Below are 24518 nucleotides of genomic sequence, written 5' to 3'. Positions count from 1 at the left end.
TCATAGCGACCGGTCGTTCCGCCATAACGGTCGCTTAGGCTTTTATTATATAGATAGCCAAGATATGGAAGCAATCTAGATGTTCATCAAGAGATGAATAAAGGAGGTGTGGTACATATATACAATGGAATATTTATTATTCAGCAATAAAAAAGAATGAACGCTTGCCATTTGTGACAATGAAACGCAGAAATTAAACTGGAACGCGTTGTTTTCCTCTGGGAAGGATGCAAAGGTGATTTCCTGGATTCTTGTCCAGGTGGATTTGAAGAATGAAGCCACGGACAAAAGGTGGTATAGGAAAAGGTGGAAATTTATTGAGTAACAAGTAGACTCCCACGTGGGGAGGGGAAGAGAGACCCACCAAGTCCCTCTTTCTTAAGGTTTATAAAGGCTGCAGTTCTTTGTGTCCTGATATCCCCTGACTGGTCACTATAATGACTTCAGAGCTCAAAACCCACATATGGTTCCCTTCTTTTTCTCCTTTTTGTTTTTCTATTCCCTGTGGCCTTTGTCTTTATTCTGTAAATGGGTGGCTTCCTCTCCTTTATTCTGTAAATGTATACTTTTTGGCAGCTCCCTTATTCTGTGTATACCTTTCAGCAGCTCCCAGCTTTGTAGCCCTGTGATTCTCCCTCATGAACGCCCTAATTCCTAAAACTTCCTAAACCTGCCTATTTTATCCCTAGAAACTCCCTTCAACAACATGGATGTATCTAGAGGGTATTGTGCTAAATGAAAAGTCAGACAGACAGACAAATACTGTATAATCTCTTATATGTGGAATGTAAAAAAATAAATGAATAAACAAAATACTGAAATAGACCCATAGACAGAGAAAAAGGAGATGGTTGCCTAGGGGGAGGGTATGGTAGGATGGGAATATAAAAAATAAATAAATTTAAAAAACAGTAGGTATGGTCAGTCTTTTTAATTTTAGCTATTCTAATAGGTGTGTATTTCATTGTGGTTCTAATTTGCATTTCTGTAATAGCTAATGATGTAGAGCATCTTTTCATGTGCTTATTTTCCATTTGCATATCTTTGGTAAAGTATGTAGTCAAACTTTTGCCCACTTTTTTTTTAATAGAGAATATCATCTTTTCTTTTCTCTCTTTTTTTTATTTCTTAAAGTATTACAAAGAGTATTACACAGTCTCCTTTTTTCTCATATGCATGCATCTAAGTCCTTCGGTTGATCTCCTACTCCTCCCAACCCTCCCCAGGGTTCCCACTGTAGTTTGACATTCTGCTCAATGCTGCTCTGCCTCTGTATCTTTTTTTGTTCATCAGTCTATAATGTTTCTTATTATCCATAAATGAGTGAGTTCATGTGGTATTTTTCTCAGCTTCCCAGGGGCCGTCTCAGTCTCACAGGGGCCATCTCAGCCTCACAGGGGCCGTCCCTGCCTCACAGGGGCCGCCTCAACCTCACCGGGACCGTCTCAACCTCACCGGGGCCGTCTCAACCTCACCAGGGCCGTCTCAGCCTCACAGGGACCGTCTCAACCTCACCGGGGCCGTTGCAACCTCACCGGGGCCGTCGCAACCCCACCGGGGCCGTCTCAACCTCACCGGGGCTGTCTCAGCCTCACTGCGGCTGTTTCAGCCTCACCGGGGCCGATTCAACCTCACCGGGGCTGCTTCGACCTCACCGAGGCCATTTTGATCTCACTGGGGCCGTCTCTACCTCACCAGTGCCATCTCAACCTCACTGAGGCTGATTCAATCTCACCGGGGCCGTCTCAGCCTCACCGGGGTCGTTTCAACCACACCGGGATGGGCCGTTTCAGCCTCACTGGGGCCGTTTCAACCTCACCTGGGCCGATTCAACCTCACCGGGGTCGTTTCAACCACACCGGGACCGTTTCGACCTCACCGGGGCCGTCTCGACCTCACCGGTGCCGTGCCCACTATTATTATGTTTTTCCTATTGGGTTTTGAGAGTTCTTTAGGTAGGCGAGATACAAGTGTACTATTGGACTTATCATTTCCTTCTCAGTCTTTCAAAAAGCAGATGTTTTTAATTTTGATGAATTCTCATTTATCAAATTTTCCTTAGGGATTGTGCTTATGATATTATATATATACGAAATCTTTGTATAACCCAAGGTCACAAATACCTTTTTTTCTACTTTTATAGTTTTAAGCTTTTATATTTTGTACTGTTCCATTTTGAGTTGATTTTTAAAAAATCCTCACCTAAGCATGTTTTTATTGATTTTAGAGAGGAAAGAGAAACATTGATGTGAGAGAGGTACATTGATCTGTTGCCCCTGTGCCAACTGGGGACAGAACCTGCAACCTAGGTATGTGCCCTGACTGGGAGTCAAACCTGCAACCTTTTGGTGTATGGGACACTCCAACCGAGTCATCCAGCCAGGGCCATTTTGAGTTGACTTTTATATGTGGTGCCAAGGTATTGATCAAAGTTACTTTTTTATTTTTTTTAATATATGGCTATCTACTGGTTCTGTATCATTTCTTCAAAAGTGGCCCTTTCTGTCTATATAACTTTGTACAAAAGTTATCCATACATGTGTGAGTCAATTTTTACACTATATTTTGTTCCACTGACCCATTTGTCTGTCTTGAATACTGTAGCTTTATAACGTCTTTTATTTTTTTAAATCCTCTAACTAGCACCCAAAGTTAAACCATCTTCCATGATCATATATTAGGCCCCCTTAACTCCCCCAAACCCCTTTGCTCTGGTAACCACCACACTGTTGTCTCTGTCCATGAGTTTCAGTTTTATATCCCACATATGAGTAAAATGATTCTTAGCTTTTTCTGATGGACTTATTTCACTCAGCATAATATTCTCAAGGTCCACCTATGTTGTCCCAAATGGCAGTACTTCATCTTTTCTTATGGCTGAGTAGTATTCCATTTTATATATATATATATTTACCACATCTTCTTTATCCATTCCTCTATTAAAGGACACTTTGTCTACATGTTTTGGTCACCATGAAAAATGCTGCAATGAACATAGGGGTGCATATCTTTGCAAATACATGTTTTTGAGTTTTTCAGGTAGATACCCAGGAAAGGGACTGTTATATGATAACTCTATTCTTAATTTCTTGAGGAACCACCAGACTGTTTTTCCATAGTGGCTACATTCCCACCAGCAGTGAATGAGGGTTTCCTTTCTCCACAACCTCTCCAACACTTATTACCTGTCTTGTTGGTAATAGCCATTCTAACAGGTGTGAGGTGGTATCTCATTGTAGTTTTGATTTGCATTTCCTGGCCTAATAGCTAGTGAAGTTGAACATTCTTTTCATATATCTGTTGACCGTCTGTATGTCTTCTTGAGAGGTGTCTGTTCAGATCCCCTGCCCATTCTTTAATTGGATTTTGTTTGGTGTTGAATTTTATGAGTTCTTTATATATTTTGGATATTAAACTTTTGCTGGAGCTGTTGTTTGCAAATATCATCTCCCATTAGGTCAGTTGCCTTTTTGTTTTTGGCTTCTTTAAATGTGCAGAAGCTTTTGTTGATATAGTCCCATTCATTTATTTTTGCCTTTACTTCCCTTGTCTTGGAATCAAATTCACAAAATGTTCTCTATGACCAAGGTCCATAAGTTTAGTACCTATGTTTTCTTTTTTCTAACTTATTGTTTCAGATCTAGTTCTTTGATCCATTTTGAATTAATTTTTGTACAATGGGGACAAACTGTAGTCTAGTTTCATTATTTTGCATGTGGCTTTCCAATTTTCCAAGTAGCATTTATTGAAGAGGTTTTCTTTTCTCCATTTATGTTTTTGGCTCCTTTGTCAAAAATTATCTGCCCATATACATGTGGTTTAATTTCTGGGCTCTCAAATCTGTTCCATTGATCTGTGGGGTTTCCGGCCAGTACCATGCTGTTTTATCATTGCTCTGTAGTAAAATTTGAAGTCAGGTAGTGTGATATATATCCAGCCCTGTTCTTTTTTCTCAGGATCGCTTTGGCTGTTCAAGGTCTTTTGTAGTTCCATACAAATCTGATTTTTTTTTTGTTCTATTTCTTTTTAAAAAATGACATTGAGCCGTAACCGGTTTGGCTCAGTGGATCGAGCGTCGGCCTGCGGACTGAAAGGTCCCAGGTTCGATTCCGGTCAAGGGCATGTACCTTGGTTGCGGACACATCCCCAGTGGGGGGTGTGCAGGAGGCAGCTGATCGATGTTTCTCTCTCATCGATGTTTCTGACTCTTTATCCCTCTCCCTTCCTCTCTGTAAAAAATCAATAAAATATATTTTTTTAAAAAATGACATTGAAATTTTGATGGGTATTACATTAAATCTGTATATTGCTTTGGATAAGTAATATGGCCATTTTAACTATGTTAATTTTTCTCATCCATGAACATAGAATATCTTTCATTTCATTCTTTTTCAATATATTTTAATAATGTTTTGTAGTTTTCAGTACATAGGTCTTTCCCAACCTTTGTTATATAACGTCTTAAAAGTCTGTGTTATTCCTCTTTTACAAGTTGTTTTGGCTGTTAGAGATCATTTGCATTTCCATATGAGTATTAGAATCAGGTTGTCAATTTACAAAAAGCATTTTGGGGCTTTTTATTGGAATTGTGTTGAGTCTATTGATCAATTTAAGAAGAATTGACATCTTAATACTGAGTTTCTTGACTCATGAACATTGTACAACTCTCCATTTATATAGGTTTACCTTCTCTCAGCAGTGTTTTAGTTTTCAGGTTTGTACACTTTGTACAGGTTTGTACATTTTGTCAGATTTATCCCTAAGTAGTTATTTTTATGCCATTTTAACAGTATTTTTATAGAAAAACAATTTATATATTTATCTTGTATGCAGCAACTTTGCTAAATTCACTTACTGTAGCAGATGTAAACTACCTCCTATCTTTCCATTTCAAAATACTGTTTGATTCTGTCACAACCTGATGGTCTTTGGGTATTTACCATACCCCATTAGTCATCATAATCCTAGGAAATCAAAATGACAAATTTATCATCAGTTCTCCTGAGCATATACTTTCTTGATGGCAAGATCAGTTCCAAATGGGCCATGCTTTTAATAATTGTGTTTTTAGAAAGGAAAATATTTAATTTGATTCATCCACTGATTAGCAGCTATCAGCATAATTTTAGAACCAGGAGAAATGCAGAATTTTAGGCCTCACTCTGGACCTACTAAACCATAATCTGCATTTTAACACATTCCTCAGATAATTAGTTTATATGCATATTAAAGTTTGAGTAGCATTGTTTCCTACTGACAAAAAGTATCATGTAGATCCTTTACTTCTGGATAGACCTGAAACCCTAGCTTTGTCCATATTACAGAAAGGAGTTTCAAGCCATTTTCCTATGTGAAGAACATTACAGCTATTCTGACCATTGCTAGATTGTTTCAAGAAAGAATAGATTTATGTGTTTGTCTTTTTACAGAATCTATTGATCTATTATCAGAATTGAGAAGGAAGCTATATGACCCAAGTAGAGATCTAAGATAAATAGTACTTTAATCACAATTTCATTCCCAAGAACCTGGGGAGTACTCTGGTTTTTCTTGTCTCCATTACACTTTATTCATTCACCTTCATAACCACATCCAATACCTTATTACCCTAATTGCCCCTCCAAATTCTTTCTGACCACAATCAGCCACCTCTTCAGTTCTCTCATTCTAATAATTCCCACCACACCTGTTCTTTGAATTTACCAGGATTGCTGGTCAGTCTCCTTCCTTTCCTCCCATCTCTGTTTTCACCTTCTTCCCTACCTAGCTACTCTACTCTCATGCCAATATATTGTCTACTTCCTTGCCTACAAGTCCAAACACAGATCATTCTGTCAGGTTTCTCTGTTCCTATATTAATTGCCTTAACGACCTAAAAGTAAAAAGCAAAACTAAAATTCAGAAGAAAACAGAGATGGTTATCTTTATGACATTGAGGATTTCTCAAGACACAAAAAGCACTAAACCAACCATGAAGATGAATAGGCAACACAGAATAGGAAAAACCCAAGTGGCCAATAAATACAGAGAAAGATCACCAACCTCAATAACAATCAGAGAGCTACAAATTAAAAAAATATCAAAATACCATTTCAAACCCATCAGATTGGCTATATGGTCCAATAACATCAAATACTGGCAAGGATATGGGGCAAGAGAGAGACTCATATATTGTTGGTGGGAAACTCAATTGGTACAAGCACTTTACTGAACAATTTTGTAATACCCGTTACAACTGAAATGTATCTCACTTTCCAACAGTTCTACTTGTAGTGATGTCCTAGAGAAGGCTTCACACACTCCCAAAAATATTTTTCCCAGTGCTATTTTAGTGAAAGGTGAGAAAAATCTAACTGTACTTCAGAAAGGAAAAAGCTGTAGCTGTGATCTTTTATTTCCTTAAAAAGGCAAAACCAAAGCAAATCTGACATAAAGAAAACAAAATGTTAATATTTGTTCAACCTACTGGTGGGAACTCAGTTATATATTATTGCTTATACTTATTTATCTTAAATACTACATACATTTAAAAATTAAGTGTGACACAGAAAGCAATATTGTCCTTAACATTTACAGCAGGTTAGTAATTATTTTAAGTATCATTATCCAATTGACCTCAATTCACACAAACATTAGTACTGATGCTGTTTACAAATAATTCTTTGTAACCTACCACTGAGTAAAATTCAAAGCTGTTATTTCTTCCATACTGGAAATTATCCTATAAATTACTGAACCCTGTAATGTTGACTCAAAATCAGGGAGTGAAAAGGCAACAAAATGGGCTGCTTTCTAGATCTACCGTAATCTCAATAGTTATTAACTTTTAATGTCCTTAACTTTAAGTACTTCTACCATAACAGACATATAAACACCAAGACACCCGAAACTCTTTGGGGAAAATAAAGGGAGGCTCATGTAATCCTGAAGCTTGTCCTGCCTTTCTGTTCCAGACCACCACCCTTCCCATGGACTCCAGGTTAAGAGTCTCTTTTAGATGCTATCAAGTTAGTAATCATAGTAAACATTTATAAACAACCTACTTTTTTTCAACATTGTTCCTAAGGACTTTACATTTATTATCTCCCTTCATCCTCATAAATACTCGCTTAGGTCAAAGGAGTTTATGTCTATTAACTCACTTTATCCTTTTAAGTACTTTTAGGTCCATAGCATTCTTATTCCTATTTTTCAGATAACCAAACTGAGGCATACAGAAGGTAAGTAATTTGCTTAGTTAATTAGCTAGTATGTGGTGAAGCCAAGATTAAAATTCAGTTAGGCTCCAGGGCATGCACACTTAATCAAGAACCTGTGTGCCTAATTGATGGACAGTCAATTAGAAAAGGTTTCGCTTGAAGGTTATAAACAAACATTTAAAAAATGAGATTGAAAGAAAAAAAAGGATAGACGCAGGGTCTCCAAAGCATTTTTTATCTTTTATTCCTTGCCAAACATAAAAAAAACCCCAACAAACTACTGTGATATTCTATTGCTTGCTTTGAAAATTAATTTTATTTTGCATTGCTCATGCCTTTAAGATGAAAGTTTCTTTGTAATATAACAATCAGTGCACTCTTTCTTTTGACTTCTTTATTAAGTTGGTTGCATAAAAGATATGTTCTCATACTGACAATTCTTGTCATGAATAAAATCAACAAAAATAAGGCAGTAGCAAGACATGCTTCACAAATAAACAATCAAGTGGTAAGAATACAAAATCTGGCCTGTACAACAAAAAGATTAGGAAGCAAAATGTGAATAAGCCCTGGATTCAAAATATACCTAAAGACACAAAAAGCACAATCCATGAAGATAAATAGGCAATACAGAATAGGGGAAACCTAAGGGGCCATTAAATACAAAGAAAGATCACCAACCTCAATAGCAATCAGAGAAATACAAATTAAAAACATCAAAGATTCCTTGTTTATGATGCATAATTTCTTTATCAACCATTTGTGAAATAAGAATGAATGTTAAGAAATATGAAATCCGAATTGCATTTATTTTACAATATCAATGCTAAATTCAATAACAACTTCATTGAATCTAAATATTAAAGGTTTCAAAAATAAAAGGCAATCTTCATTTTTTTAACCATATGAATAGGGTCTGCCAAAAAAAGTGCATTATTTTATTCTACCTGCAAGGAGAATAGGTCTCAACCTGCAGTTAAGTGGCATGAGCAACAAAGGACAACAAATATCACTAAGAGTAATGCCCATACATATAAAAATATCTAGTTGAACCATGTTCTTTCTGCTTATATAGCAAGTCTATTAAACAATCAGCATAATGGAAGCTTACATCTTATGAGACAGAATTATTAATTTAACACACACCTATTAAAAATTTTCAACCCCACTCCCAAAACATTTTAGCACACCTATTAAGTACTGTAGGTCATTTAGAAAAACAAATAAAACATACACCCAGTCTTTGCAATTAAAAATTTTCCATACATATAAACAATGTCCAGATATAAATTCTCAACTAAATATGTTTTTTTCTAAATATGGTTTATGTAATCAAGGCTTTCTTAAAGATAGGTCTTAGGTATATGATCTGTACAAACTGACAGTAGTGTATATTCCAAATAGATTTTTCTCCCTATTATGATATGACAATATAACTCTTTTCTGAGTGAAGATATATGTTAAGCTTAAGGTGTAAACACTCTGGAAGGCAAACAAGTTAGTGAAGAAATTAATGTTCATTTAAAATGTGTATCATCTCATAATAGGCCCTGAATTTTCAAATTTACATGTACGAATACATTTACATCTTAAATTTCTGGAAAAGGTACAGGCTTTGTGTAAAAAAGCAGCAAAATTTTAAACCCACCAATTTATTGAAAAAGCCATTACTTTTATTAGAAACACATAATGCTTCTCAAGATGTTGACAACAGGTCATAGTATAGATGTATATTTTATACAGTGTACTTCTCCCTTAAATTATATTCCAGTAGGTGGAATACCTCCTTGGGTATTAGAAGCAGAAGTATTTGATGGACTGTGTAAGTTGGTCTCCTTGTACACAAACCATGCATTTCCTCCCCAAAGTATCATATTCAGAAAGCCAAAGATCTAAGAAAGAGAAAAATAAACATGAAGATCTAATATCTACTTAAATATTCATACCCATCTTAGTTTTCCTTAAATACTTAACATTTCCAGGCAGTATACCATCATTTCATTTGAAGTTTAAACTACATATGACATGGAATAAAAAATACTTTATATTTAAACACCAAATTCGAATATATAATGACTTATTCCCAATGAAAAAAGCTAAATCTCTAAGTTTGTAACATATAAAACCATGACTAAAAATAATCTTATTTTTGCATGCTCACTACTATAAAAAATAGGATTAAATTTGAGAGCATAACGAAATCGCTCCTTTAAGTTGCCTTGTGTATTTTTTCCTACTTCCCTACTTTATACCCCCTACTACCTACCATCTTTCCTACTCCAACAATAGGTAGAAGAGAAAAGGAGTCAGAAGAACTTTATTTCACATCTTACATTAGTCTCTGGTATAAATTTGGTAAGAAGTCTCAAAGATGAATAAACTGAAGCTGCCCTATTTTCACATTTTTTCCCTAAATTCAAGAAATATAAATATGTTCTTATATTTATAAAAAGAATATGAAGTAAGAGTGGGATAAGAAGCTTGAGAGTACTATCATATTACTGAAGGCAAAGCTTTATACCTTTTTGTATATTTGCATACAAAAACATTTCTGAAACTGTCCATTTCAGATATTATCAATCGATGTAAGTGCAAAAAAGGTGACTTTTCGATTACAAAGTTATAAAGCAAAAATTTGGCCAAATTGCTTTATAAGGCAGTGCTAACTTCATCCAACACTTCCTTAAAAAGACACGAAGACGTTCCTAAACATAATATACTCCATATAACATTATATTTAATTATATATTGATCTGAATTTTGGTAAAATAGAGGACTGAAGAATATGTACATTTATGTAGACTTAATTTTTTAGGTTATTTATTAAGCCAGAAAAGTATTACTTTCATACTCAGAGCAAGTAAGATTAGAGAACGAGTTATAAAGTCAGATCTAGTTCAAACCTTGGTTTGCCAACTTGGGTGAACTAACAGGAGCTACATTTTTTCCCAGTTGTAAAGTGAAGATAATAGTGCCACCTCCCACATTCCCTTAGATTGTTGGATCACGTAAGATATGAGTGTAATGCCCTTAGTGTAACACCTGACATATTGACTTAATAAATGTTAGTGACTATTATAAATACCTATCAGGTAAAAGTCTTGCCTAGTCAATTTTAATGATAAAAAAGACTCAATTATGATCTTGTTCAAACCCATTTTCTAACTTTTCTAACAAACTTTTCTTTGTTGTTATAAAGGTAAAGATTATATGGTAACCAGGATTCTGACAGTTTACTAAAAATAAAACCCAACACATCTAGAAATTATTAAAAGCTATTGTTTTCTTAAATTATTAGGTAAGGTTTTTCAAATAAGCGAAATGAAATATCTTATAAATACTGCATACATACCACAGATACATTTAGGGATCCCATACTAGTCACAGAGCCAAAATAACACTTCAATTCTGAAGAATGACAGGGTGCAAGTTCCTGGACAATACTGTGACTGGTAGCTGTTTTAATATCTGTAAGAGCTTTAGCCCAGGCTGAAGTGCTCACCAGCCACAAGAATGTGACAACAAGAGTAACAACAAAGTCCTAAAGTAAAAAGAAGTATGAATTAATAATGAACAGTAAATTTAAAAATACTAAATTTAAATCCATAATGAAGGAATTGAGATTACATCGAATCCCATGGTACTGAGAAATGGCCTTCATGTACACTTTATAAAAAAGGGCACAGTCAACATAATAAACATTGCTGTTTATTATTACTAGCCCAAAGCCTGAGCAACAACACTAAATAAGACTCAATCATCTCTTTAGGAGTGAAAGATATTTACATTAGAAATCAAGGTTTGCCCTAGCCAGTTTGGCTCAGTGGATGGATCTTCGGCCTGCGGAATTAATGGTCCCAGGTTCGATTCCGGTCTGGGGCATGTACCTTGGTTGCGGGCATATCCCCAGTGGGGGGTGTGCAGGAGGCAGCTGATCGGTGTTTCTCTCTCATCGATGTTTCTCACTATCTATCCCTCTCCCTTCCTTTCTGTGGAAAATCAATAAAATATATTAAAAAAAAAAAAAGAAATCAAGGTTTTACATAGCCCTTACCACAAGCATACCTAAGCCACTCACTCCCAGGATCATATCTTAGACCGTTATTACCAATAATTGTATCCCTTCAAATTCTCTATTTTAAACAGCCCACTCCCCACTAGCACTTCTCTTTCCAGCTACCTCTCTCTGGCACTGCACCTTAAAAACATCCCCCATGGAGACCTACAATCTGATCTTAGCACTTGTTTATTGTCTCTCAACCTCATTTATGCTCTAATTTCCCTCCTTAATTTATATTCTAAGGTCCTTCAATATAATCCCTTGCATATACTCTTTAACTCCCTTACTCTTTGTCTGCTTTATCAGATTGTTCTGACAAAACTAACTTTAAATCTAATTCTCCATGATATGCAAAATCGAATGGTGAAAAGCCTTATCAGGAAGACTAGTCTTTTTAAATTCATGATCATGAAATTTTCAGAATGCTCATTATAATAATAAAAGAACAAGAAAGAAATCTCTCTGAAAATATCTTATCCTAGTAATTTTCTAAAGTCTTTGCTAGTTATTATATTTCTAAAATCAGAACTGAAGTTTTTAATATTTTGGATAGTTTCTTCTCGAACTAATAGGATGAAGAAAGGAAAAGAAACATCTACTCTTACTCAATCCTTTCTGCTGAGAAACTAAAATTTGTCAATTAGTATTGTTATAAAGATCTAAATAACACTTTTTAAAAATATGCATTTGTGTAATATAAAATATAAGTCCCATTTTTTTTAGTCTTCCTTTAAATTAAAGACCAAAGTGGGAATAATGTAAAATTTCTATCTTTTAATGTTATGTATTAGGGTATACTCAAGGCTACTAGTATGAGTTTGTACACAGCTGCAGCGAAACTCCAAGCTCAGGAATGGATTCTGGAGCTTATCCCAGAAGTGTTTTGTTTTAAAAATGAATCTGATTAGTTTTTAATTACTTTTGCCAGCCAGCTCTTAGTTATTTATTTAGGATAAACACCAGTAACTCTTACGAAATACAGAAATTATGTTACATGTAGCTTGTCCACTTGGTCAAAATGACATTGAATAAATATCTTGTGATTAGAGAACCCAAAACAATACGACTAACTTTACAAACATGGAGGTATTTACATTTTGTATCTGAGCTTTCTACTGTTACTGATCCTTTTAACAAATGTAGATCAAAGAGAAAAGGACAGAAACTTTATAGCTTAAATTTTTGCACTGAGGGAGTTCCTTTTTGCTGCAGGTAGACATTTCCTAAACCCTTGCTAGAAATACAATGACTTTTGGAGAACTGAGAAGTAGTATGTATGAGGTTATCACATGTTTAAAAAGTAATCTCTGGGCTCAAGTTCACAGCTTTGACCAATATATACATCAAATCCTCTTAATTTTTAGGTTTTTCCCCTCCAAATTAAACAACAAGCTGGTTTTTCCCTTTCATGATTATGTTCTTTAAATCTACTTGGCTGATGGCTTAAGACATGACATTCTTATACTTCAAAAACTTTTCTGAAAATGATGCACTGAGTAACCCTAGGATGAGGAGGAAATGTGGGTCTCTGAAGATAGATTTTGTCCTGCTCAGGATTCTAGTTAAGACAATGCACCATGCATACCTGGAGTTCTGCAGCAGTTCACACTGCAGCTGCCTATGGCAGTCCTAGTCCTACCAATCATCAGGATATGATTTATAAGAGATTTTTAGGATCTGGGATACCCTATATTTGTTTGGTTTTATTTTATGGTATTTCTGATTCTCCACATGGCCTAGAACCCTTAAGTTCCTGCTACTTAACACAAAAAAGTAGTACATTTACTTAAAAAGGGAACTATAATCCTATATAATAAAAGGCCAGCAACCATAATGGCATAACGACCAGAATGACCGATCAGCTAGTCGCTATAAGGTGTATTGACCACCTCTCGGTCTCTCCCCGCAGCCCACAGTTTCCAATCGCTGGGTGGCCAATGGGGAACCAGAGTGAATGACGACTGGGCAGGACTGGAAACTGGCAATCAGGCGGAAAATGGCCCTGATTGCAGGCTAGGCCTAGGGACCCTACCCATGCACAATTTCGTGCACTGGGCCTCTAGTGGATTTAATGTCACAATTGAAATGTTCCTAGAAATACCTTAGCAGAGGATTGCTAAAATAAAAGAATGTCATCATTAACAAACAGTACTTTAAAATAAAAAACCAATGTCATATTTGGCTATATTTAAAAATTTGGGTATCTCAAGAAAATTTTTTTTACATATGTTTAAATTAAAAGTAGAATTCAAGCCCTAGCTGGTTTAGCTCAGTGGAAAAATCGTCCGCCTGCGGACTAAAGGGTCCCAGGTTTGATTCCGGTCAAGGACACATGCCTGGGTTGCGGGCTTGATCTCCAGTAGGGGATGTGCAGGAGGCAGCCAATCGATGATTCTCCCTCATCATTGATGTTTCTATCTCTCTTTCCCTCTCCCTTCCTCTCTGAAATCAATAAAGATATATATTTAAAAAATAAAATAAAATAAAAGTAGAACTCAAAATTTAATTTAGAAGCTGGACTTTTACTACAAAAAGCATCTATTATATGCTATATCAACAAAAAAGCACTTAAGTAATTAATTCTGAATTATCTCTCTATATGACCACTAATTGATCACTGAGGTGAAAAATTACTTTTAACTTTCTGATTGATGCAACTAGATCAGTTTTATTAGACAGAAAAACCTTCCACAAAAAAAACTAGATTTGGCCCAGCCGGCATGGTTCAGAGGTTGAGTATTGACCTATGAACAAGGTCATGGTTGGTTCCCTGGTCAAGGCATATGCCTGGATTGCAGGCTTGATCCTCAGTGTGGGGCATCCAAGAGGCAGCTGATCAATGATTCTCTCTCATCATGATGTTTCTATCTCTCTCACGCTCTCCCTTCCTCTCTGAAATCAATAAACATTTTTTGAAAAAAGAAAAAAACTAGATTTGAATGTTGATTTTAAAAGTGTGGTCACTTTAAAGCTTACTAAACAAAATATGAGAAATGAAAGGCTCACTGCTAAATTTAACTTAAAAATTTGTTGGGATAATGACAACATAGCAAGAAATGTCTTCATTTAAATATAAGTTATAAAGAATTTTAACAAAATATAATATCTGATCATTATAGTTTTATAGCTGCCAAACATGTAATTTCTGTTGATTAAGGATTACAAATAGTTGATGTCTACCTTTCTGGAAGGCACCTAACAATAAAGAAATGTTTTATGAAAATGTCAGGTTTAAGAATCTCTTCTATATATAAAAAATGAAATAAACATGGATGATAAAAAGTTGTTTTATTCCTTACTTACCATTTGCATTCTTATGATCCAGGCAGCAAAAATTAAAAATAAGTAAATAAATAAAACCTGTTATCTTATTTCATAATTTCTTCATATTTAAATACCTTCTCTTTAAAGTAAACTCATAAATAATTAGCATGTCAATATTTTCTCAAGATATAAATGACCAGTATCACAAAAAACACCTCTGGTTCTCCCTTCAAGTCAGTAACACTAATACTGCCTTTGTACTTATTTTTCTGTAGTGGAGGTCAAGCTTAAACCCATGGCTTATCTCTGAATCTGTCACCAATGATCCAGGGCAGATTCTACTAATAAATATTAGAGATTATTTCTATTCTTTAGCTCAGCAGACTAAAGTCAAGAATGGTGCTAGGACTTCAAATCCAAATCTTTTGTTGTCATCTAAAGTTTCAAAATTAACTCATGAATGCCACTAATGCTGAATTCTTTAATACTTATAGAATTATCTGCATCAGGTTTTAACTTAAGCAATTAAGGAATTTAGACCAGGAGTCAGCAATTTTTTTTCTTAAAAAAAGGCAAGACAGTAAATATTTTTTATCTCTGTTACAAGTACTTAACTTTGCCACTGTAGCATGAAAGCAGTCATAGACAATATTGTAAATGACTGAGTGTGGCTATGTTCCAAAAAAACTTTATTAAAACAAAAACAATGAATCAGATTTGGCTTGTGGGCTATAGTTTGCTAATTTCTTGACTACTAATCTCAAGATCATATTGTAGAGGCATACAGGGGGTCTTTGAGAAGAGAGAAAAAAGGTAAGAAGTAGGACCACAGTTATGAAACTACTAGTATGGTCAGCAGTTCTACTTAATTTCTCTGCTACTTGCAACCTAAGATGCTCTATTACGTACCTGAGGTTTTCCCAGGTTAAAAGAGAATAAGAAGAAAACCTCAGCACTCCCTAGAGTACAGAAAAAGTGCTTCAAACACCCTAAAAGAATTGGCTTAAACATGACAACAGGAGAAAACTCAACCTCTTGGCAAACATAGGTCAAAATATGTTGAACTCGCTCATGACAAGAATTTTTATTTACAGTGTAAGGAAATCTGTATTTTATTGCAAATATAATACATATTTATCATATACAAATTATTTTTGTATAAAAGGAAAGTGATTACTTACAATCATGGGAAGTTTTCGACTATCCCGATATAGGTTTGTATAACCAACATAGAGCAGAAGAGCAGTAATGCAGTACAGGAAGACAAAGACTGCAAACGTAACATAGAATTGTGCAGAAGAAGCGTAATCTCCAACAAGGACTAACTTGTTCCAACTTATATTACACACATCTACTGGAAAAGCCTGAAATGATGCCTGATTCAACCTATTAAAAGAAAGGCACCAATAAATTATCTGGACTCCCCCAACAGAGACAAAAATACATAGGCAGAATATTAAAATGACATTTAAAAAAATATTCCCCAAATACAGGACAAGGCAAAAGTAGGTTTACAGTTGTTTGCATGGAAAAATAACAATTAATAAATAATAATACATGACAAAACTCTGTGCTTTATGTACTCATAACTGTAAACGTACTTTGCTCTATCCTGTAAATTAAAAACATTTTCCTTTTGAAATAAAAGGAAAAATTCAAATATTAAAATGAATTTAAGATTTTCATAATATATATACAAATTATACATTAATTCTAGTAACTGATTTGTGATAGATTTAATACAGACTTAAACATTTACAAATTCAGATACTATCTTCTGCATTAAAACTGTAACATAGTAAGAGGGCTGATACAAAATAGTTTACAATTTGAGACATAATATTCCATTCTAAGAAAGAGACTGTGTGACTAGCACCAGGAGAAACAATTATAATAATTCACATTTTAATCCTGGATTTAATTACCTGCCAACTTCACCTTGTCTTTAATTTTCCCTATCTATAATTCACAAGAGTACTTATTGCTAAAGATGCAGTAAGAGTTCCTTGTACAGCAAATTTATAAGAGAAGAGTTGGGAGATGGAGAGGCAATGATACCAAGCACTTGCTAACTGACAGATCTTTAATGTAAGAATTAATTTAATCATCAAAATGACCTTAATAGGTAGTATTTCCAATATACTGAACAGAAAAACTGAGTCCTAGAGAGGTCAAGTAAGTAGTTAGAGTAAGTGAAAGGAGTTTCACACTATGGCTTAAACATAGGACACATTCAATAACTGTTCAATGAATATTAAAGTCAAATAGAAGAATTCACAACATATTCATTTTGGCCCTGGTCTGTTTGGTTCAGTGGTTAGAGGATCAGCCCGTGGACTGAAGGGTTGCAGGTTCGATTCTAGTCAAGGGCACGTACCTTGGTTGCAGGCTTGAACCCTGGCCCTGGTTGGGGCCAGTACAGGAGGCAACCAACTGATGTGTCTCTCTCACATTCATGTTCCTCTCTTTCTCCCCCTCCCTTCTACTCTCTCTAAAAATCAAAGGAAAAATATCCTCAGGTGAGGATTAACAAGAAAAATTCATTTTAATTTGAGGGTAAGAAAATGAAGTTTTATGATAGGATAGGAACTCCATAGAAACTCATTTCACATAAATCCATGTCCTAAAATTATATAAAGAACACTATTATTTAGTAATGGCGAACACATGAGAAATTTGGATTTTTTTCATAAGTTGTGTTTGCTTCCACATCATGACTTCTCACACTATGGTGATGAAACAGTCTCTGTTTTCTTATTAAATTTCTAATCCACTGTAGGATGATAGAATACAAATGTCAAGGCAATGTCATTTAATAATTTCTAAATGCTTACTCCCATTTTCTATAATTTATTTCACCATAGACTAGGGAAACAGTTGGCAGACAGACATTGGTCTATATACCACAGTTTGAGTATCAATGACCACTATTTACAAATGAGGATGCAATTAAAATTTTTTTATCCTTCAAGATTAATAAATTGCTGGAAATCTTAATGGGTCAATAAGAAAGTAAAAAGAGTTGTTAAACCATAAAAACAAACAATAACTCACCTGAATGGATAACCAAAAGTAGCTGTAATGGTTTTATTGTCAGGAATTTTAGGAGGACAACTCACTAGAATTTCTGTTTTGCCCTTAAAACCTCCACAGGTGGCAAAAGCAAAGATAGAAGCAACCTACATAAAGACAAAAAAAAAAAAAAAAAAAAAAGAGGGAAGGGGGAAGAAAAGCATTACTACACCCAAAACATGGCTCATTAAAACCTTAAATTATTATTAAAAACCTGCTCACAAACATCACAGAAATATATAACACTAGTGGCCCGGTGCACAAAATTCGTGCACATTAAAAGGGAATTAAAGATAGATACAGAGGCAGAGAAGCATCGAACAGATTGTCAAATTACAGCGGGAGAGGTCAATGGAGGTAAAAAGGAGACATATGTACTACTATTTGTAATACTTTAAACAATAAAATAAAATTAAAAATAAATAAAAAGCAAAAAGAAAAAAAGGAATTAATTAGAGGAAATATTTTAATATTGCTATTTGCCCTTTCTCTATAATAGAAGTGTCAGACATGAAAGAAAATTAGTAAAATGTGTACGAAAATCTCCCTCCTGTCAGAGTCTGGGGTGCGCCATGGGACCCAGGGTCAAGTCCCCGCCCACCCATGTGTGCCTCGAAATCGCCCAAGACCCGGCCAGCCCCACGCCCATCAAGCTCCACAGGGCTGGGGGACGCAGCCTCAGATCCCCCATCAAGCCCCACTGGGTGTGGGGGGGGCGTGGCCTCAGGTCCCCGGGCGCAGCCTTAGGTCCCCCAGCCCAGTGCCGGGGTGGGAGGGCACAGCCTCAGGTCCCCCAGCTTAGGGGGCACAACCTCAGGTCCCACGGCCCAGGTGCGAGGGTGTGACAACCATTTGCATATTAGCTCTTTATTATATAGGATTATAGAAAATATAAAAGTTCTTAACTATAAATTTAAACATAGATGGTGAAAAACATTAAAATATTTACTGTGCCTTGGCCAGGTGGCTCAGTTAATTGGAGCATCATCCTGTACACCAAAAGACTGTGGGTTTGATTCCTGGTTAGGGAACATACATAGGTTGTGGGTTCGATTCCTGATTGGGGCGTGTATGGGAGGCAACTGATTGGTGCTTTTCTTTCACACTGATGTTTCTCTCTCAAAATCGACTTAAAACAATCCTTGGGTGAGGATTAAAAAAATAAAAATAAAAATAAAAATTTACTTGCAACTCTCAACAAATGTGATTTTATTTTCTCCTGAATGTAACACAGAAAATTGTATACCAAACCACATATAAATTCATTTATTCCAGGGGTACCCATTAAATATGAGTATGAAATTCAGAGAAAGTCTTATTTATTGGTATGAAAATCAAAAGGGGTGAATTGGAGGTGTTTTTATTTGGAACCCAAGGGTAACTATAAAACCAAGAGATTGTATACAAAGAAGTGATGTTATTTCATGAGCTTATAAGACCTCACTGTGGATATTCTAGGTCTCAAAAAGTACTTGGAAATCTGTTTTCCTGATCAAGCCAAAAAACAAAACAAAAAAGTAATAATGCTCTCGTAAAGGAAAAAATTGGAAGCATCCTAAACATTGACAGGGTACCAAATAAATTAGAATCCATTTAAACAATGCAACCTTATGTAGTCATTAAAATGTTAGGAAATATCTAATTATATAGAAAAATGGTCATTACATATAAAGTTTATAAAAACAATACATTGTGTATGTGTCTACATCTATGTATTCACACACAACAAAAACTAAACAGGTTATACATTAAAATTTTAACAGTAGTCACTTCTGAACAAAAGATAAAAGATAATTCCGAGGACCTCTATCTCCAATACTGGCTTCACAGCTGCTATGCATTCTAGAGCCACAGAAGCTGGTCCTACTCTAGCCAGGCTTCTGGTTGAGAATATAGCCCAGCCAACACCTGGATTTCAGTCTATGAAGGCCTTGAGCAGAGAAGGAGGTGTTGAGGACACTTCTAATCTGAAATCACCATAATCCAAGTGTAAAACTTATGATTCCCCGGAACCCTGTCACTGCCACTTCCGCAGATACTTGCCACTTGCTTGCCCATTGCAGCCGCTGGCACTCCTGTACAACAACTTGCATGACATGGTCAGAGTCGAGCCTCACAGTCGGCTAGCTGAGGGTTGATCACACACATGAACAGGCCAACAGCAATCAAGACCAAATTACAACAGGAGAGTTCATATAATAGATAAAACGGTCATTCCTGGAGTATTCAGCTCAGGAGATCAAGAAGACTGCACCACTGAGTCCCACAGGACATTTACTACAGAAGGCCACCCCACAAAGACTGGGAGGGAAAGCAATTCTACCTAATACATAGAAACAAACACAAAGAGACAGCTAAAATGGGGAGACAAACAACCCCAAATGAAAGAAAGGGAAGAATCTCCATAAAAATGAAATGGATGAAAGCAATTTATCTGATGACAGAGTTCAAAGTAATGGTTATAAAGATGTTCAAGGAATTTAGTGAGAATTACAAGGCAATTTAGTGGGAATTATGATAGCATGAACAAGGAAATAGAAACCATGAACAAGAACAAGTCAGAAATGAAGACTACCATGTCTGACATCAAGAATACACAGGAAGGAAAAAAATACATGGGAAGGAATTAAAAGTAGATTAAATGAAGTGGAAGCTCAAATCAGTGAATGGAGAACAAAGTAGAAAAACCCCTCTATTAGAGCAGCAAAAATTAAAAGAATTTAAAACCAGGATAGTTTAAGGGATCTTTGGGACACCATGAAACGTAACAACATTTTGCATCACAGGGGAAACAGAAGGAGAAGCAAGAAATAGAAAACTTGTTTAAAGAGATAATGACAAGAACACTTCCCTCAGTGGGTGAAGGAAAAAGTAACGTAAGTGCAGGAAGCACTGAGGGTCCCAAACAAGATGAACCTCATGGGACCCATACCAAGACACATTATAATTGAAGTGACAAACATTAAAGACAAATAAAGAACCTTAAAGGTAGCAAGAGAGAGACAGAAAGTTAGCTACAAAGGAGTTCCCATTAGACTGTCAGCTGATTTCTCAACAAAAACATTTCAGGCCAGAAGGAATTGGCATGAAATATTCAAAGCAATGAAAAGCAAGGAGCTGAATCTAAGACTACTCTACCCAGGAAGGCTATCATTTAAAATTGAAGGCGAAATAAAGAGCTTCCTAGACAAAAAAGACTAAAAGAGTACATTACCACTAAACCAATGCTGCAAGAAATGTTAAAGGGACTGCTTTAAGAAAAAGATGATTTTGGAGAGGAAGATGGGTAAAAAGAAGAAAATGGCAATAAATAAGTACCTTTCAATAATAACCTTAAATGTAAATGGGTTAAATGCTCCAATCAGAAGACATAGGGTACCTGAATAAGAAAATATGTATATATGTCATATGTGTGTGTGTGTGTGTGTATAGTATCTACAAGAGACTTACTTCAAAGCAAAAGATTCACACAACCCAAAAGTGAAAGGATGAAAAAATATATTCCATACAGATGAAAATGGAAAGAAAAAAGCAGGAGTAGCAATACTCATATCTGACATAATAGACTTCAAAACAAAGGCCCATAAAAGAGACAAAGAAGGTTACTACATAATATTAAAGGGATCGATACAACAAGAAAATATAACACTGGCAAATATAGAAGCATCTAAAAATATAAAGAATATTCTTGGTGGACTTTAGAAAGAAATTGACAGCAATATAGTCATAGTAGGGGGACTTTAGCACCCTGCTGACATCACTGGATAGATCTTCTGGAAGAAAAATCAAGAAGAAAACAGAGGCCTTAAACAACACACCAGATCAGGGGGATTAATTGATAATCACAGATCATTTCATCCCAAAGCTGCAGAATATACATTCTTCTCAAGTGTACCTGGAACATTCTAAAAAATAGACATGTTAGGACACAAAATAATTCTTAACAAACTGAAGAAGACGGAAATCTCATCAAGCATCTTCTCAGATCACAATGGCATGAAACTAAAAATCAACTATAATAAAAACACAAAAAAACCATTCAAATATATGGAGGCTAAATAGCATGTTATTAAACAATTAATTGGTTACCAATGAGATCAAGGAAAAAAACAGAAACTTCCTGGAAACAAATGAAAACAAACACACAACCACCCCAAATCTCTGGGACACAGCTAAATCAATCCCAAGAGGAAAGTTCATAGCATTGCAGGCCTACCTCAAGAAACAAGAAAAAGCTCAAATAAACAATCTAACCCTACGACAAAAAGAATTAAAAAGAGAACAAGAAAAGCCCAAAGTAGAAGGAAGGAAAAATAAAGATCGGAGCGGAAATAACTGACAGACTAAACACAAACAATACAAAGATCAGTGAAACCATGATTAGAAAAGATAAACAAGATTGATGAACCTTTAGCCTGACTCATCAAGAAACAAAGAGGAACCAAATAAATAAAATCAGAAATCAAAGAGGCGAAGTAACAACTGACATCACAGAACTAGAAAGCATTGTAAGAAAATACTTTAAATAACTATATGCCAACAAATTGGACAACATGGGCAAAATGGACAAACTCCTAGAAACATATAATCTTACAAAACTCAATCAGGAAGAACCAGAAAACCTGAATAGGCCGATAACAAGAAATGAAGAAGTAATCAAAACACTCCCAATAAACAAAAGTCATAGACCGATGTCTTCACAGGTGAGTTTTACCAAACATTCTAAGAACAGATACCTAACCTCCTCAAACTATTGTAAAAAAAACCTGAAGAGAAGACTTCCAAGCTCTTTTTAAAAAGCCAGCATTATTCTAATTCCAAAACCAGATAAAGACACTACAAAGAAAATTACAGCAAATATCCTTGATGATTATAGATGCTAAAATCTTCAACAAAATATTAGCAAATTGGATCCATCAATACATCAAAAAGATCATACATCATATACAAAGGGTTACTCCAGGAATGGAAGGCTGGCACAATATTCACAAATCGATGAATGTGATACGTCACAAACAAAACGAAGAATAAAAATTACATGATCTTATCAGTAGGTGCAAATTTGATAAAATCTGGCACCATTTATGATAAATATTCTCAGCAAAGTGGGAATATAGGGATCATACCTCAACATAATAATGACCATATATGACAAACCTACAGCCAACATCATACTCAACTGGCAAAAACTAAAAGTGCTTTCCTTAAGATCAGGAACAAGACAGGTGTCTGCTTTCACCATTCTTATTCAATATAGCACTGGAAATCCTAACCACAGCGATTAGACAAGAAAAAAAATAAAAGGCATCAAAATCGGAAAGGAGGCTATAAAACTGTCATTATTTGCAGATGGCATGATACTGTACATAGAAAACTCTACAGAATACACCAAAAAACTGCTAGATTTAATAAATAAATTTGGCAAAGTGCTACTGGATACAAATGATCACCCATGAATTGATGTCATTTTTATACACCAATAATGAACTGTCAGAAAGAGAAACTAAAAAAAAATCCCATTTACCATGGCAACAACAAAAAATAAGATACCTAGGAATATACTTAACCAAGGAGATAAAAGACCTGTACTCGGAAAACTACAGGACACTGAAAAAACGAAACGGGAAGACATGAACAAGTGGAAGCATATGCAGTGTTCATGGATTGAAGAATTAACACCATTAAAATGTCCATACTACACAAAGCAATCTGCAGATTCAACACAATCTCTATTAAAATGCTAATGGCATATTTCACAGATCTGGAACAAATATTTAAAAAATTTAAATGGAACCAGAAAAGACCCCAAAAGCCTCAGCACTCTTGAGAATGAATAACAAACTTGCAGGGATCATAATACTGTAATAAAACTATACTACAAAGCTACTGTAACAAAACAGCGTGGTACTGGCACAAGAATAGGCATATAGACCAATGGAACAGAGCAGAGACCCCACCCCCCACCCCCACAAATTGATCCACACCATTATGGTCAATTAATATTTGACAAAGGAAGCAAGAGCATACAATGGAGTAAAGATGGTCTCTTCAATAAATGGTGTTAGGAAAATTGGACAGATATATGCAAAATAAAATGTAACTAGATCACCAGTTTATACCATACACAAGAATAAACTCAAAATGGATAAAAAACTTAAATGTAAGTCCCGAAATAATAAAAATTCTAGAAGAAAACATAGGCAGTAAAACCTCAGACATCTCACACTAATACTCTCCTAGGGCAATAGAGACAAAGGAGAAAAGAAACAAATGGGTCTGATACACTGTTGAACAGCAGTATAATGCTTTCCCTTCCATGGATCCAGGGCCATAATCAGGATAATAACTATCAAGGGATTCCCCCCCTCCCCACCCCCAAGAAGAAATATAAAGAAATGGAATCTAGTTACAGATATAAAGAGCCCGAGGTAATGTCCAGCACATAGTTTGGAGTCTTCAGTTAAGAGTTAATAATTGGTAAAGCCTGGCCGGTGTGGCTCAGTGGTTGAGTGTTGACCTATGAACCATTCTGGTCATTTCACAATCAAAGTATGGTTCAAATTGATTATTTGTTGTCAGTAGCGATCAGTATTAATGGTTTCACCTGGTTTTAGAAGCTCAAAATACACCACACCTTCCTGATCCCACCAAATACAGAGCATTGTCTTCTTTCCGAAGCGATTTGGCCTTGCAGTCGATGTTGATGGTTGACCTGGATCAACCCATGATTTTGTGCATTTGGGATTCTCAAAATAAATCCACTTTCATCACCAGTCACAATTTGATGCAAAAAAGACTTTCTTTTCGTGCTGCTGAAGCAACATTTTACTGATGACTTTTCGGTTTTCCATTTGTCTTTCATTCAGTTGATGTGGCACCCATTTTCCTTCCTTTAAAATCTTTCCCATTGCTTGTAAATGATC

General features: G+C 35.5%; 1 protein-coding gene across 1 annotated transcript; it reads right to left on the bottom strand.

The window, feature by feature from the left end:
• Positions 1-7420: 7420 nt before the first annotated feature.
• On the bottom strand, positions 7421-24432 carry SYPL1 (synaptophysin-like 1). Its single transcript, XM_014536929.1, has 5 exons — positions 24402-24432; positions 17578-17702; positions 15705-15909; positions 10552-10740; positions 7421-9091 (listed from the first exon to the last, which is right to left on the bottom strand). Exons 1-5 carry the CDS (start codon positions 24417-24419, stop codon positions 8960-8962), a joined length of 669 nt encoding a protein of 222 aa, XP_014392415.1. The 5' UTR covers positions 24420-24432; the 3' UTR covers positions 7421-8959.
• Between the last annotated feature and the right edge of the window lie 86 nt (positions 24433-24518).

This window comes from Myotis brandtii, unplaced genomic scaffold, assembly GCF_000412655.1.
Source record: "Myotis brandtii unplaced genomic scaffold, ASM41265v1 scaffold17, whole genome shotgun sequence".
In the NCBI taxonomy this organism is placed as follows: Eukaryota; Metazoa; Chordata; class Mammalia; order Chiroptera; family Vespertilionidae; genus Myotis; species Myotis brandtii.
This window is presented reverse-complemented; position numbering and strand designations above follow the sequence as displayed.

Bases quoted from the DNA above. Each gene is read 5' to 3' on its own strand.
- SYPL1 (XM_014536929.1), bottom strand. The intron at 15,910-17,577 runs GTGAGTTATTGT...TTCTTTTAATAG, and splicing joins ACTTTTGGTTATCCATTCAG to GTTGAATCAGGCATCATTTC. The intron at 10,741-15,704 runs GTAAGTAATCAC...TTTTTACTTTAG, and splicing joins GTCGAAAACTTCCCATGATT to GACTTTGTTGTTACTCTTGT.